Here is an 18,024-nt window from a genome sequence, read left to right as displayed (position 1 = left end):
TCTCTTCTGGGTTGGGACATGCGGACGCAGAGCGTCCGCTACGTCAAGATGGCAGCACCCATCTGTATAGGGCGCCGCTATCTTGATGTATCGGTTACGCGCGAAGGGCAAGGCGCATCCGGAAGCACCGCCCCTCGCGTGTAATCGCGGCGCAAGGACGGCACCTCTTAGGCCTGTCTGTAACACGCCTTTGTTACCTCAAAGTCTAATTGTTATACTCAACTAGAGCAGACCCATTTAATCAATGGAATTTACATAAAGATTGACTTACCAAATTCCCATTGATTATTGTTTTTTAACAAAATGTTATTAGACTTTTTTAGATACCAAATTTTCATTCAAAGGATCTACATAAGCTGTGACTAACAGTTGGACTTAGGCCTTAATAAACAGTTTTACATTTGGTTAATAAAAAAAATTACATTTACATTTTATGTTATTTTGGTAGAAGCTGGTACAGGAACATATTCTATACTGTTTAATGGCAAAACTTTGAAATATCAGCAGTGGATCAAATAACAAACATTTGGATCAAATAACAAAGATTCTTGATTTATCTATTTAGGAAGATTAACTAAACATGAAATGCTTGGAGAGCATGTCATGCTAAGATCTTCAGCTTTGTTTCAGCAGAAATGACACTTAATGGTTTAAAATTTGATGTAATTTCATTCAAAGAAACCCACACTGGAGAGAGACACACATACAAAATGGAGACAGCAGACAAATTAAGTGTTCAGGAACAAGGCTGTCAGGCTTTTTCTGCTGGAGACATTTTGAACACATTTGCAGTTCCATCAAACAAGACAACTGGTTAATAGTTACAATTAAATAGGTAGAACTGGGGGATGAAAGTATGATGCTAGTACAGAAGCAGATGCATTTTTAAGCATGTTAAATATAACTGGAGTAGGATATCTAGAAAATACCCCTTGTGGATGAGAGATTATTTTCCTTTTTGTAATGATAACTGAACAATTTTTTATGTACTGACTCTTAATCCGCTTGTCTTTCTAAAAGGAATCTCAAAGCAGATAACAGGCATCAAACAAGTAACTCTGCTCCAACAGTTCCCTGAACATAGTGTTGTAAGTTAGAACTTTGCACACTGACAGTGTAGTTCTGAAAAGTGCTTTGTAACCACATTTGATCAAAAGCTCCTATGAGTAGGAAACTAAACATATAAGGGTTCCCAGTAATAGGAACACTATAACCTAATTCACCTAAACATAGTTACAAAGCCTGCTTCAGAGGGCTTCCAGAGGTTTGGGGATATTACAAGGCAGGACTTGTATGCACATACCCCTTTTAGAAGCTAAATATATGAATAGATCTACAGAACAATGCAAATCCAGGGGCTCATGCAAAGTGGGAACAGAACCGCCACTGCAGATTCCTAGTCAACTGGGGCAAGCTAAGAGCTGTGCCAAAGCAACCCTTGCAATATCACATAAGATCCTGATGTGTATCACTTCATGCCTCAGTAATCAGATACATGCCTCAGTAATCAGACATGAAAATTAAGTCTGTATTTATTGTCCAATGGCCAATCAGAAAGGATGCTAAATGCAATGTATATTCATAAGAAAGAACATATGCTGTGACAGATATCTTTCACAATCTACAGAAAAAACCTGCTGCTCTAGCAAGTCAATTATAATCTTACACAAAAAATTAAAAAATTTTACAGTTACTTTTCCCCTGCTCCTTCTTAATTCTGGGACAGATGGAAACTGAGCACACAGTACTGAAGTTAAAGAACAGTACTGATTAAAATCATATAATATGATCACTCCAAAAACCAATAAATAATTTCTTAAAACAGACAGAAGCATGGTTGTTAATGTTCTTACAGACTGTTACTGGAATATTCAGCAAGTAAACACTGTTATGAAGACACACCCAACTAAAGGTGGTGGCAGGTTTGGGTGTGCAACGCCAGTACCCTGGTGAGAACAAACCGTGATACCCAAAAAGATCTGAAACTAGATGTAAAGTTCAAAAAGGGGGGGAATTTAATTTAAAGGACAAAAATAAAAGGTCTTCTCCTCCCCAGCTCTAAACAAAGATACTTTACAGTTCAGCTTTCTTCCAGACGACATCTCTCTGGATCCGATGTAGTTTGTTCTCCTTACTCAATGAAGCTGGTGCAGGGTCTTTCAGCTCCTAAATTCTTCTATTTTCTATGCTAATGGTAACTGATTTGGCTAAGTGGTGTAAGAAATGCCCTTTCCGGCTGTCTGGGCCTGCTTGCCACCAAAAGACAGCTCTCTGCTCGCTCTCAGAGAAACTGCTCCAACTAAAAACCTCTAGCTACAGCACAGCCTGCTGGGAAAGGGCAAACCAAACCTAGAAATGATGCAGGGGAAACCTACAGCTCCTCCCATAAACTAATACAAAGAACTTTTCTACACTAAAATAATCTATGGCCTGAACCAACACAAAGGAAAATGCAGGGGGAAATTCAAACAGTCCTGGCAGGACATCACACTCCCCGCTCAAAATTTCAACGAAATTTTGCAACCTTATGACCTATCCTATCCATTTATATATTAGATCAAAAGTTCTACCTAACACTGAACAAGGAAACTAAATCAGTCAAAGGTCTTTGATACTTGACCACTTTGCCTTCACTTATAGTTCTTATGGTGGCCTTTCGGATTTTCCCATCTGTGCTTGGATAAATTTCTTCTACAACTGCAGTAGGCCATTTATAGCGAGGGCTCTCTCTTTCTTTAAAAAGAACAACATCTCCGATGTTTAAATCAATTTGGGGACGTTGCCACAATTTTCTTCGTTGTAAGAGACAAAGGTATTCAGACTTCCATCTCTTCCAAAACTCTGATGCCAACGACTGAACTTGTTTCCATTGAATGGTATGAATTCCTTCTGGGACAGGAAGGCTGATATCTTTCCAGTCAGGGTTTTTAAAAGTCAAGATCATGGCTGGAGTCAAAATTTGTGCCCTTTCTGGATCTGTAGTAATAGGCACCAGCGGGCGGTTGTTGATGATGGCCACAACTTCTGCCATAAACGTAACCAAAATTTCATGTGTCAGGAACTTGCATTTTGTAAGCATTGCCTCTAGAATACGTCTACTGACACCAATCATGCGCTCCCAAGCTCCCCCCATATGGGAAGCATGAGGCACATTGAAAAACCATTGAATTTTCTCTTTGTTAGCAAAGTCCATTACAGTCTTGTCTTCTGCTAGTTTAGTTATGCAATTCAGCTCTTTAGTGGCTCCAATGAAGTTAGTGCCTCTATCAGACCTGATAGTTTTTACTGGACCCCTTATTGAAATGAATCTTTTTAGGGCATTAATAAAGGAAGAAGAGTCCATACTTTCCACAACTTCAATGTGTACTGCTCTGATCACTAAGCAAGTGAATAACACTGCCCATCTCTTGCTGTTAATTATTCCTCCTCTGGTTTTACGAGCACGTACCTCCCAGTGTCCAAAAATATCGAGACCAATGTGTGTAAATGGAGGATCCATAGAAGTACGGTCTTCTGGAAGTTCAGCCATAAGCTGGCTCTCACACTTTCTGCGAAGTTTTCTACATGTCACACATTGAAAAATAACTTTGTTGACCAATTTTCTGCAATTAATAATCCACAAGCCAGCATTTCTGACACTTGCTTCAGTCAGGGTTCGCCCTTGATGATGTATTCTTTCATGGTAGTGTCTGACTACTAAAAGGGCTACATGGCTATTTGCAGGCAGAATAATAGGATTTTTTAAGCTGTTGTTGATTTTAGCTCTTTGAAGTCTACCTCCAACACGTAGAAGACCTCTGGTATCCATAACTGGACATAGATCTTTAAGGATACTATGTCTAGGTAGATATTGTTGCTTTTCTATGCATCTGAATTCTTCCTCGAATTCAGATCTCTGTGTAGATCTGTAGATCAGGGTTTCTGCTTTAACCATATCTATGGTTGTTAAAGCTGCTTTGTCTCTGAAAGTTGCAAAATGGATGAGTCTAGCAAGAGCTCGCTGAAGACTCAGCCACTGAGAAAACTTTGTAAATTTTCTGGCATCTAAATGAGGCAACCTTATACTGCTTGTATTCACCAAGTTTATTTTGCAGCTGCTGATCTCTGGCAGACACTCAGGTAACTCAGAGAATGTTTCGGTTTTACCTTTGTTGTGATCAGGAACATCTAACTCCATCAGGAATTTTGGACCAGTCAGCCAAGTGGAAGACTGTACCTTTTGGGCTGAAGCTCCTCTTGTAGCAATATCAGCTGGATTTAGTTCAGAAGGAACATATTTCCATTGACTTTGTTGAGTACAAGAAAGAATTTTATTTACTCTGTTGGTTATGTACATTTTAAACCTCTTTGTAGTGTTTGTAAGGTATCCTAATACAACCATACTGTCAGTGTATAGTAATACTTTGTGGAATTTTGTTTCTCCTTCCACACAAATGGTTTGAAGAAGTTGGGTAGCTAGCAAAGCAGCACACAGCTCTAATCTGGGTATTGTTTGTTTGGGTGCTACCTTTGCTTTGGCCATAATAAATCCTGTATGCGTCTCGGTGTTATTTTTAGCTCTCAGATATGCTACTGCGGCAATTGCTATTTCAGAGGCATCACAAAAAATGTGTAGCTCATAAACGGTATTTGGTCCAGGTTCTACAGGAACATACTGTCTGGGCACAGTAAGGTGTTCAATGTTTTTGATCTGAGACGCCCAGGCCTTCCATGCTAAATCCAGGGCTGGGGGAAGATTTTCATCCCAGTCTTTAACTTGATTTATTATCTCTCTAAAGATGTTTCTGGCCACTATAAGCACTGGTGCTACGATACCCAAGGGGTCATAAACACTATTGATCGAAGAGAGTACTTTTCTCTTTGTAGTCTGAAGTTCAAGTTTGGGAACTCTGATTGAGAGTCTATCAGTGAAGACATTCCACAGAATACCAAGGCTACTCTGTGTACGCTTGTCTTCAAAGATTGTTGTGACATCCTTTTCGACAAGCTCTTCTTTAGGAAAAGTCTCTAAAACTTCTCTGCTATTAGAGACTACTTTATGAAGCTTTATCTTAGCCAAGCTTAGCACAGACTGTACCTCTTTAACAATTCGGCTGGCTTCTTGTGCTGAGTCGAAGGAAATCAGTAAGTCATCTACATAAAAGTTCGTGTTGATTGCACGATAAGCCTCTATACTACACTGATCTTTATATGTCTCTGCAGTCTTTTTTAGACAGTAATTGGCTACCGCTGGGCTAGGAGTATTCCCGAAAACATGTACTCTCATACGGAACTCAGTGATATCTTCCAAGGTTTCCGTGTTCTGGAACCACAAGAACTTTAGGAAGCGGCGATGTTCTGGCTTAACCAAGAAAGCATAGAACATTTTGTGTATGTCTGCTGTCACAGCTATTTTCCTTTCTCTAAACTTTAGAAGTGCTCCTAGTAAACTGTTAAGCAAGTCTGGTCCTTTAAGAAGAACATCATTAAGTGAGATGTTTTGTACCTTTGCACTTGAGTCGAAAACTATTCTCACCTTTTCTGGCTTTTGTGGGTGAGTTACCTTATGGTATGGCAAGAACCAATGCTCTTGGGGTTTACTGCACAAAGGAACTCTTTCAGCATAGTTGCTTGTAAACAGATCTTCAATGAACTGTACAATTTGTTCCTTCAAAGTGGGATCTTTGAGCATTCTATTTCTCAAAGCAAAAAGCCTTTTTTCCGCAAGATGACGGTTGTTAGGCAAAATTGGTCGATCTTCTCTAAAGGGAAGAGGTGCCATCCAGCTCCCTTCACTATCTTGGACTGTCTCTAAATTCATTATGTCCAGGAACTTTCTTTCCTCACGGGAAAAGGCTATGTCTTCATCTCTTACTGAAGTTTCAAAAATGGAGCCGTAGTCTGGGATAATACCAAGGCAACACACCTTAATGTGGCTTAAGCAACTTTGTAGTTGTGTGGGTCGTGAATTTGGAAATTGGCTATTTCCTGTAAGATTTAACGCTGCTGGCGGGCTCTTGCTATGGACGCACACAGGTCCAATAACTGTCCATCCAAGTGGCAGTTTTTGTGCTATTGGTGCACCTGGAGGTCCACTTACTTGTTTCAAGACCTGGAACAGCTCTGGGCAATCTGAGCCTATCAGTAGGGAAATTTCAGCATCTTTGTCCAATGCAGGAATTTCTTTTGCTATAGCTTTTAGGTGTGCATGGCTTTCAGCTACAGCCTTGGTTGCTATTTGGTTCTTGTTCCTAGGGATAGAAGAGCACTCTATTAAAGGAGGCAGTTTAATGTACCTTTTGCCATTGCAAGGCGAAATCATGAACTCCGTTGCCACTCTACCCTGCATTTGTTGCTGTCCAGTGCAGGTAGATATGGTATATTCAAGAATCTTGGCTTTGACCGCAAAGGTACTGAAGAACTCTGGTGTGGCCAAGGATGCGTCACTCTGTGAGTCTAGGGCAATATAAAGTCTTTTTCTAAAGTGAGGTTTGTCTTCTGGGAAAACTTCAGCTAGACAAATCGGATGGCATATCCTAATCTGCGTTGAGTCCTGGCATAGCTTTGTACATGCCACAACTGACTCTGCTTCTGAAGTAGGTTTAGCTGCCTTTTCTGAAGCCTCACTTTTAGGACCCTCTGATTTCTTCTTAAGTTTAGGTGACACTGAAGGTGATTTGAAATGGTGCATTGCTGAGCAATGACGCGGGCTACCGCATTCAGCACATTTTACTTCTATTTTGCAGTTTCTAGCAAAGTGAACCTTTGAACCACAGCATCGAAAGCAGACTTTTGCTTTAGCTGCTATCTCCAGCCTTTCGTTGTAAGGCCTTTTTGAGAACTCTTTACAATCTGCAAGGCTATGTGGTTTATTATGAATGGGACATGGAATTTCTTTAGTCTCTTGTGTTTTATTCGACTTAAACTGAGTGACCTCAGTGGATTTAACTACAACTGTGGCCTTCCCCATTTCCTTGATAGGAATTTTGTCTTCCTTTACAGTCTTCTCTGAGCGCATGTTTTGGTAAAGGGTTGGGAACCCAGTCTGCGGGTCATTCCTTTCCTTAGCAGCTCTTGTCACAAAGTTCACAAGGTAACTGAAGGGTGGGTAGCATTGCATGTTGAGTTCCTTATAAGAAAACACCTCTCTTCCCCACCTCTCCTGGAGCTGAAAGGGTAGTTTTTGGAGCACCTGTCGCTGTGTGATGTATTGATCTAAACAGGCTAGACCAGGTAACTCTGGATTACATTTTGCAGACTGAAGTTCAACTAAAAGATCACTTAAGTCCCAAAGTTGACGGTAGTCCTTTGACTTGAGGATTGGGAACTTATAAAGCCGATTTAGTAACGATGCTTCTATTTCTGTTGATGCACCATATCGCTCTTCTAATCTATTCCACGCTGTCTGCAACGCCTTAACTGGATCTGACACGTAGGCCGCGTAGATTCTCTGGACCTGAAGGGATGAGTTGGGGCCCAACCATGCCATGAGTAAGGTGAGCTCCTCATCTGCTTGCAGTTTCAAATCTCTAATGGCTCTCTGAAAAATTATCTTCCATAAGATAAAGTCTTCAGGAAGGTCTGAGAATTTCTGGACTCCCTTGTCTCTAAGGTCCTTCCTGGGAGTTTTAAGCATGAATGGTGAACAAGACTCCATGAAGGTGGGAATCATCTCTGCAGGCTGGAAGAAGTGTGGACTCCCTTTTGTTGGCAAATCAGCTTGACTGGCAGGCAAGTCCGTAGATTCTCTAGGCCTGTAAGTCTTGGGGGCTTCAGCAGCCGGGGCTTGCTGAAAGGCCACACTAGCATGGCTGGGAATTTGGCTCCCCGCCATGGGCTTCTGGTCTCCAAAGGGTTCATTGAGTGCCATATTTATAGGTAGACAGTCACGATGGATGATTTTTTCTTTGTAGACAGAATTTTCTGTAGGCTGAGGCCATGGAGCGGCAAGCAATTGTGTCTTGCTAGCATCTAAGTTAGGAGGTGACTTGACCACAGGGTCTTGTGGGGAGCTCTCATCCACAAGGAACAAGGTAGATATCCTGTCTCTAGGCTCCTGTGTAGGAAGCAACCTCACATTTTCTTCACTGAGATCATCCTGGAAGCTCTTGGCTAAAATCCTGGCCTTTATGGACAGTTTTGAAGCCTCCTTAGCCTTGAGAAGAAGTTTCTTTTCATTTTGAATAGCAAGTTTTTGCCTTTCCTGTTCTGCTTTGAGGGCAGCTTCTTGCTCTTCTAAATCAACCTCTTGATGAAAAAGGGTCAGTTCTTTACTGGCCATTGCTGCCTCTGCTTCGGCATGCAATATTTCAGCCTTTAATTTCATCCTTTCTATTTTGAATTGTTGGGCTACCATAGACGAACTCCAGCTAGCATGGGAGGAAGAACTGCCACTACCACTTTTACTGGAGCGGGAACTATGCCTGTGGGAAGAAGACCTGCTGGTGTGACAGGTTTTTGAGCTCTTTGTACTTTGAGGCTTCCCTGGGTATATTCCTCTGCTGGACTTAGCACTGCCGGCAGGGGACCTTTCACTCTCATTATTAAGCTCTAAGCTCTGCAGCCGGAACTTGACTGTGTCCAAAACTGCACTATATTCTTTTTCTTTGTCCGCGACTTCTTCCAGGAACTGTTTTAGTCTGGATTCTGCATCGGGATTGTTCATGGTTTGAAGTGTTTGGATCCTTTTATTTACCACTTCTTTCCACTTTAGGAAACTGGATTGCTGGGCAAGCTCTCTTCTTTGCATGTCTTCTGAGTCGCAGACTGCTGACAGCAAGGACATGGCATGTTGCAAACTCTTCCAAGCTTTCAGTTCTTTCACGCTTAAGTGTCTTTCCTCTTTTAACAGCAGTTCTAAGGCCTTTTCAGTCGGGTGTCTGTCCCTAAGAGAACGAGTGTCGTGTATGTGTCCATGTGCTAGTTCTTCAGAAAGCCTATCCATTCTGGCTGGTCCTAGTTGCCAACGCAACAACTCAGCAAGGATGAAGAGGACAAACGGTGTAGTGCTGATTTTACTTACAGCCTGCTACTGCTCCGCTTTCCTACTGTCACCACTCTTATGCTACTTCAACACAGCCAGACCTGGAGTCGGTTAAAGAGTCTTCTAGCTCCTTTCTTCAGGCTTGCAACGTGAACAAACATAAAACACACATTAATCTCTTCATAAAACTCTATCCATATACTTGAATGGAAAAAGTTCTCTCTAAAATGGCTGCTGATAATGTGCTCAGAACTCTGCAAGAAGAAGTAGAACTAAAATGGCCTCCGACCATGTGCTCAAAACTCTGCAGGAAGAAATAGCTCCAAAATGGCCGCCCACCATGTGCTCAGGACTCTGCAAGAAGAAATGGCTCCAAAATGGCCACCCACCATGTGCTCTGGACTCTGCAAGAAGAAGTAGAACTAAAATGGCCTCCGACCATGTGCTCTGGACTCTGCAAGAAGAAATGGCTCCAAAATGGCCGCCCACCATGTGCTCTGGACTCTGCAAGAAGAAATGGCTCCAAAATGGCCGCCAACCTTGTGCTCTGGACTCTGCAAGAAGAAATGGCTCCAAAATGGCCGCCAACCTTGTGCTCTGGACTCTGCAAGAAGAAATGGCTCCAAAATGGCCGCCAACCTTTTCCCCTTTTATAACCACAGAGTCTTCTTCTCCTTCTATGCAAATCTTGGGATCTTGCTTCAATGCAGGGCCTTGCACTTGGACTCTCTTTGACAGGCCGGAAGCGGCAATGGCCGCCAGGATTTCTTACACTATGAAGACACACCCAACTAAAGGTGGTGGCAGGTTTGGGTGTGCAACGCCAGTACCCTGGTGAGAACAAACCGTGATACCCAAAAAGATCTGAAACTAGATGTAAAGTTCAAAAAGGGGGGGAATTTAATTTAAAGGACAAAAATAAAAGGTCTTCTCCTCCCCAGCTCTAAACAAAGATACTTTACAGTTCAGCTTTCTTCCAGACGACATCTCTCTGGATCCGATGTAGTTTGTTCTCCTTACTCAATGAAGCTGGTGCAGGGTCTTTCAGCTCCTAAATTCTTCTATTTTCTATGCTAATGGTAACTGATTTGGCTAAGTGGTGTAAGAAATGCCCTTTCCGGCTGTCTGGGCCTGCTTGCCACCAAAAGACAGCTCTCTGCTCGCTCTCAGAGAAACTGCTCCAACTAAAAACCTCTAGCTACAGCACAGCCTGCTGGGAAAGGGCAAACCAAACCTAGAAATGATGCAGGGGAAACCTACAGCTCCTCCCATAAACTAATACAAAGAACTTTTCTACACTAAAATAATCTATGGCCTGAACCAACACAAAGGAAAATGCAGGGGGAAATTCAAACAGTCCTGGCAGGACATCACAACTGTATATACTGTTTGGGCCATGTTCATTGGGGAATCTGGAGGTTATAGTAAAAAAAAACTTTAAATACTTTAAATATGTAAATAAATTAAAACATTACTTTTCTCAGCTCCAGGTTACACACAAAGATGCTTTTACACTTTTACAATGATTTGTCATCAAAGGAGATTATCAGACGGGGGAGGCGGGAGTAAAAGGCATACTCCCGGCATAATCACGCAGTCATGCTGAAGATTTTCAGACACATCATGCTCATCCAGGATTTATCCTGTGAAGATCTAGGAATGCGCCTGCAGCTAAACTATTCCTGAGACTTCCCTGTGAATGGTCTGTTGCTGAAGCATGGGATAAATCCTGGATGTGTGCAATGTCATCTGAAAATCTTCAGCGTGATCATACAATTATGCAGGAGTATATCTTTTACTCCTGGCGTTCCCCCAATCTGATAATCTGCCTCCAGTGACCAGCACACAGGTGTATAGCTTTTAAATCAGTAAAACTCATGCTTCAAGGAACTGTATGCTAAAATTAAGTATATAAAGCCAAAGTTATGAACACCAGAAAAACCTTTCCCCCTACAAACAACATTCTGCAATCTTAGCAGCATTAAGTAATTTTAAAATACATGTGTGAAAATCTTTGATTCTAAAAGCATATTCTAAATATTTTAATATATAAATAAAGTTCAACTAAAACATTGATATCTTGAAAAACTTACTGATGAGGCACTGTCCCCAGCTTTTGGTTATACAGTACCGAATACTTCCTTGGTATTATGTTCTGTAGCTACCTACTAAAATACATTTATATTAGATTTATAAGCCGTTAGCATATGTATTTTTTTTAAAAAACATAATGACTTTTTTAACAAGTTTTTTCTTTTATACAAACTACGAAACGAAACAAAATAAAAAAGCCATTTCAACATATTAATACATTCTGTGGCCTCACATGTAAGGTGTATCAGAGCCACTCTCAAAATAATTATTTCTTCTACAAAGACATAGCCCTGTCACATATATATCTATAAAACATCTGCCTAATAAATAGTACAGCTAGGATAAATATAGATAACACTCACCAAGCCATCCTGATCCAGAATTTGGAATACACATGTCAGTCTCAGCACTGGGCAACACAAATCCAACTACAAAAACCTCTACTCCATCAGCCATTAGTGCCATTCCAAGGACAAAAAAGAGGGCCCACTGAAACCGCCCATGTCCACATTCTTGAATGATTAGTTCATATTGCTGTGCCAGTTCTTCTTCATCAGCTTTCCTCTCTGTTTCCAGTTCAAGACGATCCTTGTAGTCATCTCGCATGGATTGTCCTAACGCTGCAATTCCTTCTTTGTTCTGTGTTGCATTTGGGATTCCCTGATATTCTCCTTCATAAATCTCATCATCTTCATCATGTCCTTCAGTTGCTTCACTTGAACCTTCATCTTCATTTGCTTCTCCGTCATAGTTTCCTTCTTGGGCATAATATGCATCTTCTTCCCCACCTTGGAACTGATTGTAAGATCTTTCCGTATACCCATCTTGAGCCCTGTCTGTAGTTTTATTAGCTTTCCTCACTGCTTGCTTCTTGACTTCTTTGGCAATGTCTTGAGCCCCCTTCACTAATGAAGTCTTGTCTTCCATCTCATAAGATCTATCCATCTTCTGTTAATCAGGGTGTTTCCAAATTGATTCTGTGTTGAAGAACTACTGTGTGTTATACAGAACAACAGCAGGTGACTCCAAAGCACATTCAGTTCCAAAACAAGTTCTGGAAGGGGGGAAAAATGTATATACTTATGAGAGTGTATTTTAAGTATTGTTTCTTCCTCATAGAATCACAGACATTAAAATAGAAATGGTTATACGTCCCCTGCTTAAGAAACAGAGCTATCTACCTATCAATTCCCCACACTATTCTAACCACAGTACACCACAGAGAACTGGTGCACTGCAGAAATGCTCCTGCAGAGTAAATAGCTCCAGATGACACAAGCAAGTGAGAGAAACATGCTGCTAAAGGAGAAAACTATTTTCATGGATTTGCTAGACTCTGTCTACACGACATGTTAAATTGTTTGTACGAATGTATATGATGTTGTACAAACCCATGTAGTTGATCCCAAAGTCAAAAACACGGTTTGTTAGATAACGGTCAAAATGAAGGCTGTAGTATGGTTCTTGAGCTGTTTTCTCAGAAATTTCAGGCTGATGTCTCTCTCACACACAAAAAACCCCACACATATATGCACATACAAATGTTTTGGAAATACAGCTCTAGAGTATACATTTTTGAACTTCTTTTGACCAATGCTGGTATCTTCATTTGCATATAACATGGTATAAAACAAATTTTACGACTGTAGGTGCTGCCATTCAAAATCTGTTGAAATTGTGAGTGAAAGTATCACACCAGCATGGGTAGTATCAGGTAAACTGCCTAGTAATGTAATGAAATCAATTTAGAAGTACAGTCCTCCCTCCGTTCTTGCAGCGTTGGAAAATGCTTCCCTCGCTTATGTGTGAGGGACAAATGGAGGGGGAAATAATGGGGTGCGTGCCTGAACCGCGCAATCATGCGCTCCCATAGCCATGCACCTATATTCAAGCCAATGGGGCTTGAATATATGCAAAACTCCATTTTCGTGCAGGTGTGTGTGTGTGTGCGTCCAGAATGGATGCCCATGAAAACAGAGGGTCGACAATACTGCAGTATTATGTCCAAGATTATATATATTTGTAACACAATGTAATTACATTGTAATTACAGTGTAGTTATGCAGGATTTCACAAATGCACAACTGCTTACATAATGGGTACCAAGACCCTGAGCAAACCTGTTGTTCAATGGTCAATTATTTCCCCCACCCACCAAGTCCAAAGTGAGAGGGTACGTGCCTTATTGTCAGCATTATAAAGCTTCTGTGAATGTGGAGTCTTGCACAATGATTTTTTGTTAGCATAATACTGGAATACATGTCTTGGCCTCCATTTTCAAAATACATCTTGGAGCAGAGTGCACAATCTGAGGCCACATTCAAGCTCTGGCTACTTCCACTGTGGCCCTAATGCTGGGTGGACCCCACTCACTTTTACATGCTGATCAGTTGGGCTGTTCCTTTGAAATTTCCCAACAGATGGGAGACACTTTCATCTCCATCACCCCCTGGAAATCTTTGATATATGTGTTGAGGCAGGGAAGTGTGCCTTAGCCCCCTCCCCCCAAAAAAGTGGATGCTATTTTTAGAACTAAAAAGATTATACCAGCCTTTCATGAACTTTCTAGATGTGCCACTTAAGACAGATCCAAATATGGATGATATATTGTAATTGAGACATTTCCACAAAGCAGCAGTAGTTGTCCCATATCTATCCTGCTGTTTATTATAATAGAGGCAATACTGGGTTTTGTAACTCCTGGTTTTGAAGAACTAACCTCAGCAGATAGTAATGTGCATTTCTACAACAAAGTTAGGCTGATTGTAAGAAAAAAGTGGTAGCATAAGCATCTGGGGAAGTAGATCAAGTCTACAAAAGTGCACGCTACAACTTCTTTCGCCCAGTTAGTCTCAATGGTGCTACAAAATCACTTTGTGTATTAGAATCCAATCTGTGTCATAAATGGGTCGAAGGAAATCAAGTTAGGGTAGGGGGGTTAAACAGTTCATATTTCAAAGCCAATACAAAGTGAATTAGAGGGTTTTCTAAAATGGAAAGGGTGAGTTGTAATATCTCAGCTCCATGGAGTCCCAGCTTTGGGGAAAAGGCAAGATATAACTAACATACAGAAAAGAACAGAATACCAAGAGTCCACGACTCCATATAACTTTATGAAAAAATGTAATTATGGTACTCAGAACTCTAGGCCTAAATACCCTGAAATCACCAGGTCCTGTCTGATGTTGGAGCTAAGTAGAGTCAATACTGGTTAGTATTTGAATGAGGGACTACAAGGAATCGCTGGTGCTGTGTATTATAATTCTGAGGAAGGATCTGGCAAAATCACCTCTGAGTATCCCTTTCCTAAGAAAACCCTATAGAATACATGGAGTCACCATAGGTCAACAGATGACTTGAAGGTACATGTGCACACACACACGCGCACACACACACTGAACTCTATAATGAATTAATTCAGTCATTTAAAAAGAGTAATCAGATTACCCTAAGAAATTGTATTGGTAGCTGCCTGATGATTATCCCAAACTGTGGACTTTATCACACTGCCTCTGGTGCCTGATTTACCTCTTCCAAATTTGAGCCAATTCCAAAGCTTCTGATTTGAAAAATGGCTGCCAAAGTGACTTACAGGGCCTGAATTCTACACTGGAGGCAATGCAAAGCCGTTTTGAGGGAAATGTCCATGCAATAAAATCAGCCTAACTTCTGAATTTGGCTCAAATTCGGAAGAGGTAAGCCAGGTAATAAAGTCTTGTGTCTCTGTCTACCACTATTTTTCAACTGGCTCTGGCCCATACCTTCATTTTGTAACTAGGCTCACTCAGTCATTTTTATCTCTTTCAAGAGTGTTTTCAATTACTAGTATATTTGTGGATCCTGGACTAGGACCTATGCCCACATAAAACTGTCATGCTTAGGATCTCTACTCGCAGCTGGGAATTCTGCATAGTCAGGGCCTCCACTATGAGGACAGAGAGCCTAAAGTTATGGTGTTTGTCCAGACTTTACTTTTAACATGCGAGAGAGCAGAGACAAATTGCAATATTACTTCCTCACCTTTTCCATGCACTCACTGATTGCACTATTATTACATGAACAAGACAAAAGTGTACAATGAAATTAATGGTGGATTTAGCTTTCAGACTGTAACCTCTTAAGGCCAAACAAGGATTTCTGCTGTCACTAATCTTAATGATGATATGCACTTAGTTCTTTTACCTATAAGAGATGAATGACACTTGAAGGCCAACCCAGAAAGAAGACAATCCAATTAGACAGAAAGCCAAACTTCTCCCCAAGGACTTTAGTCCTAAATGCTCTTATCACAATGATTTAGCAGTTGTGCTAAAATGGGAGAAGGGTGGAATTGTAGCCACACAATACCATATCCAGTGATTAAGTGATAGCATATTCTGTTCTCAAAGCAGTTCATGAGTGGGGCATCTTCGATTTGGACATTACTCCAAAATATCTCATGAAAATGACATTGTAAAAAAGAGTTAAAGTACAATATCTCATGTAAAGGTAATATGATTTCACATAATTCACAACTGAAAGCTTTGACTGGTCAGAAAACATTGAAAAGAAGCAAGGGAAAGAAAGAAATTACAATATAGATAGAAGATAGAACAACAGATAATTTAATTTTAATCCCATCTTCCCTCACTGTATCTAAATTACTTTATTTTCCACTGTGTCAACTATGTTTGAATGTTTCATTAAAAATGACTTTGACATTTCTTTGTTCTCATATTTCTCTGTATTATCATCATATAACAAACTCTGGCATTTCAATGCATATCATGCAGCTGTAACAAACCCAAAGATTGGTGGTTTTTCTAATTCTGGGAGGTAGGCATTTTACACCACACCCCAACCTCAAAACCCTTGGAGGCTGCAGTTTTCAGGAGGTTTGGAGCCAAAACATTTCAGGGGCAAATGCTTTAGTTGCAAATGTTCCATGATGGTAGAAGATGCAGCTTCCACTCACTTTCCTTTCCATTTTTTTGGTATTGATGGTGGTGGTGATGGTAGTGGTAATACAGCAACAGCACTCCATGGTAGGGACAGAGCCTGGAAATGCTACCTAGACAGTGGCTCTGCTGGTTAGAGGATTTTAAAAGTTGTAGTTCAATAATGTAATGCCTTTAAGTGTTATTGCTACTTACAGTGCCCCAGAATGACACTGCCATGTTGTAATGTGGCTATGTCGGTGCCAATCCTACAGAATTAAGGGAATTTGGAAGTGCTGACCAGAGCTCAACTTGACTCTGATCTTCCTGCAGCTGCCATCAGTGCTTGAAAAGTAAAGAGTGTAAAGGACATTAAGTTGCTTTTTAACACCAAACCTATGGATCCATTTCTTAGCAGACTGATACTGAAAGGGAACCCACAAGAAAGAGTGGCAATTCTATATAGAATTCAAAGACACAGCTGTGTTACCCTGAAAATAAGTATGGAAAGGGGTCTTGCATCACCTTTGAGACAAACTGAAAGATTCAAGTTGGTAGCATGAGCATTCATAGACTTGAGCCTACTTCTTCAGATGCATTTGGACCAAATGGATCTGAAGAAGTAGGCTCAAGTCTATGAATGCTCATGCTTCCAGCTTCTTTTAGTTAGGTACTACAAGATCCCTTTGCATACTGGGGTCCAAAACACACTGCAGAAATAATCCAGTTTGAGACTGCTTTACCTGCCCTGGCTCAGTGCTAAGGAACTCTGGGAACTGCAGTTGTGTGAGACATTTAGCCTTCTCTGTCAGAGAGCTCTGGTGCCACAATAAACTACAATTCCCAGGATTCCCTAGCACTGAGCCAGGGCAGTCAAAACAGTCTCAAATTCAAAGTGTGTTTTGGACCGAATTCTATACAGAGGAAATGGAAAGGAAAATGCATTCCAAAACTTCTCAACACCAAAAAAAAAACAAAAAAACAAAAAAAAAAGTGGTTTGAGAAAGATTTGAGCATATTTAGTGTCCACATCAACCCTACCTGTGAGACCAGTGGAACTAAAAGAAGAGTCGTTTCTGGGGCTCTCCAGCCCTGGGCAAGTTCATGGAGGCAAATAAAGGCTGTTAAAAAGCCTGGACCTAAGCCATATACAGTTTTATATATAATCAGCACTTCATACAGTGCCTGGAAGCAGACCAGGAACTAGCAGAAGTGCTGCAGCAGGAGAGTTGCATGATCTCTATAACAACCTCCAGTTAACACTCTGGTTTCAACTCTTTGTTACAAATGAAGTTTCCAAGTACTCTTCAAAGGCAGCCCTATGTGCAACACATTACAGTAATCCAAACAGGATGTAACTAAGGCCTGTGTTCCGGTTATCAGAGGAAGGATTAGGACTGGGGAGCCAGCATAGCATAGTGGCTGGAGTGTTCGACTAGGACTGGGAGACCAGGACTCAAACCTCTGCTCAGCCATGGAAACTTACTGGGTGGCCTTGGGTAAATCACACTTTCTCAGCCTCAGAGGATGCCAAGGGCAAACCTCCTGAAAAAATATGCCAAAACCCTGTGATAGGGTCACCTTAAGGTCATCATAAGTCAGGAATGGCTTCAAGGCACAGAACAACAAACAACAAATATAGTTGGGAGAACAGACAGTGTACCCCCTAACCATTACCCTTGCCCTGGACTCCAGGATTCCATAAAGTTTTTAAGGGTTCTAAACACTTTAAAATCAAGTGAGTCAAGGATTAATTAGGACTGGAGAAGCAGCACTTTCTGTGATTCTTACTCATCACTCATACAAGCATTCTTTGTACTGTGAAGGGAACATAATAGCATTAGGCTATAAACCTAGGAAACTATCACCAGGCAAGCATTCTCTGAAGATGCCAGCCACAAATGCTGGCGAAACATCAGGAAGAAAATCTTCTAGAACATGGGCACATAGCCCGAAAAACCCACAAAAATCCATGGATGCTGACCATGAAAGCCTTCGACTTCATATCACCAAAAAAAGCCCCTGTTCTCAAGACAGGAGATTATTCACCTA

At 41.1% G+C, this 18,024-nt stretch overlaps 1 protein-coding gene across 2 annotated transcripts in view; it reads right to left on the bottom strand.

Moving 5' to 3' along the window:
• SV2C (synaptic vesicle glycoprotein 2C) overlaps positions 1–18,024 on the bottom strand; it is a 143,819-nt gene that overhangs the window by 84,285 nt on the left and 41,510 nt on the right. For both annotated transcript variants that reach the window (XM_089512830.1, XM_089512839.1), the window contains exon 2: positions 11,419–12,110. In XM_089512830.1, the coding sequence (XP_089368956.1) occupies positions 11,419–12,001 (583 nt within the window). In that variant the 5' untranslated portion in view covers positions 12,002–12,110. The remainder of the gene's footprint in view (positions 1–11,418; positions 12,111–18,024) is intronic.

Source organism: Sceloporus occidentalis, unplaced genomic scaffold (genome assembly GCF_023333645.1).
Source record: "Sceloporus occidentalis isolate IW3139 unplaced genomic scaffold, rSceOcc1.0.p SCAF_1, whole genome shotgun sequence".
Classification (NCBI taxonomy): domain Eukaryota; kingdom Metazoa; phylum Chordata; class Lepidosauria; order Squamata; family Phrynosomatidae; genus Sceloporus; species Sceloporus occidentalis.
This window is presented reverse-complemented; position numbering and strand designations above follow the sequence as displayed.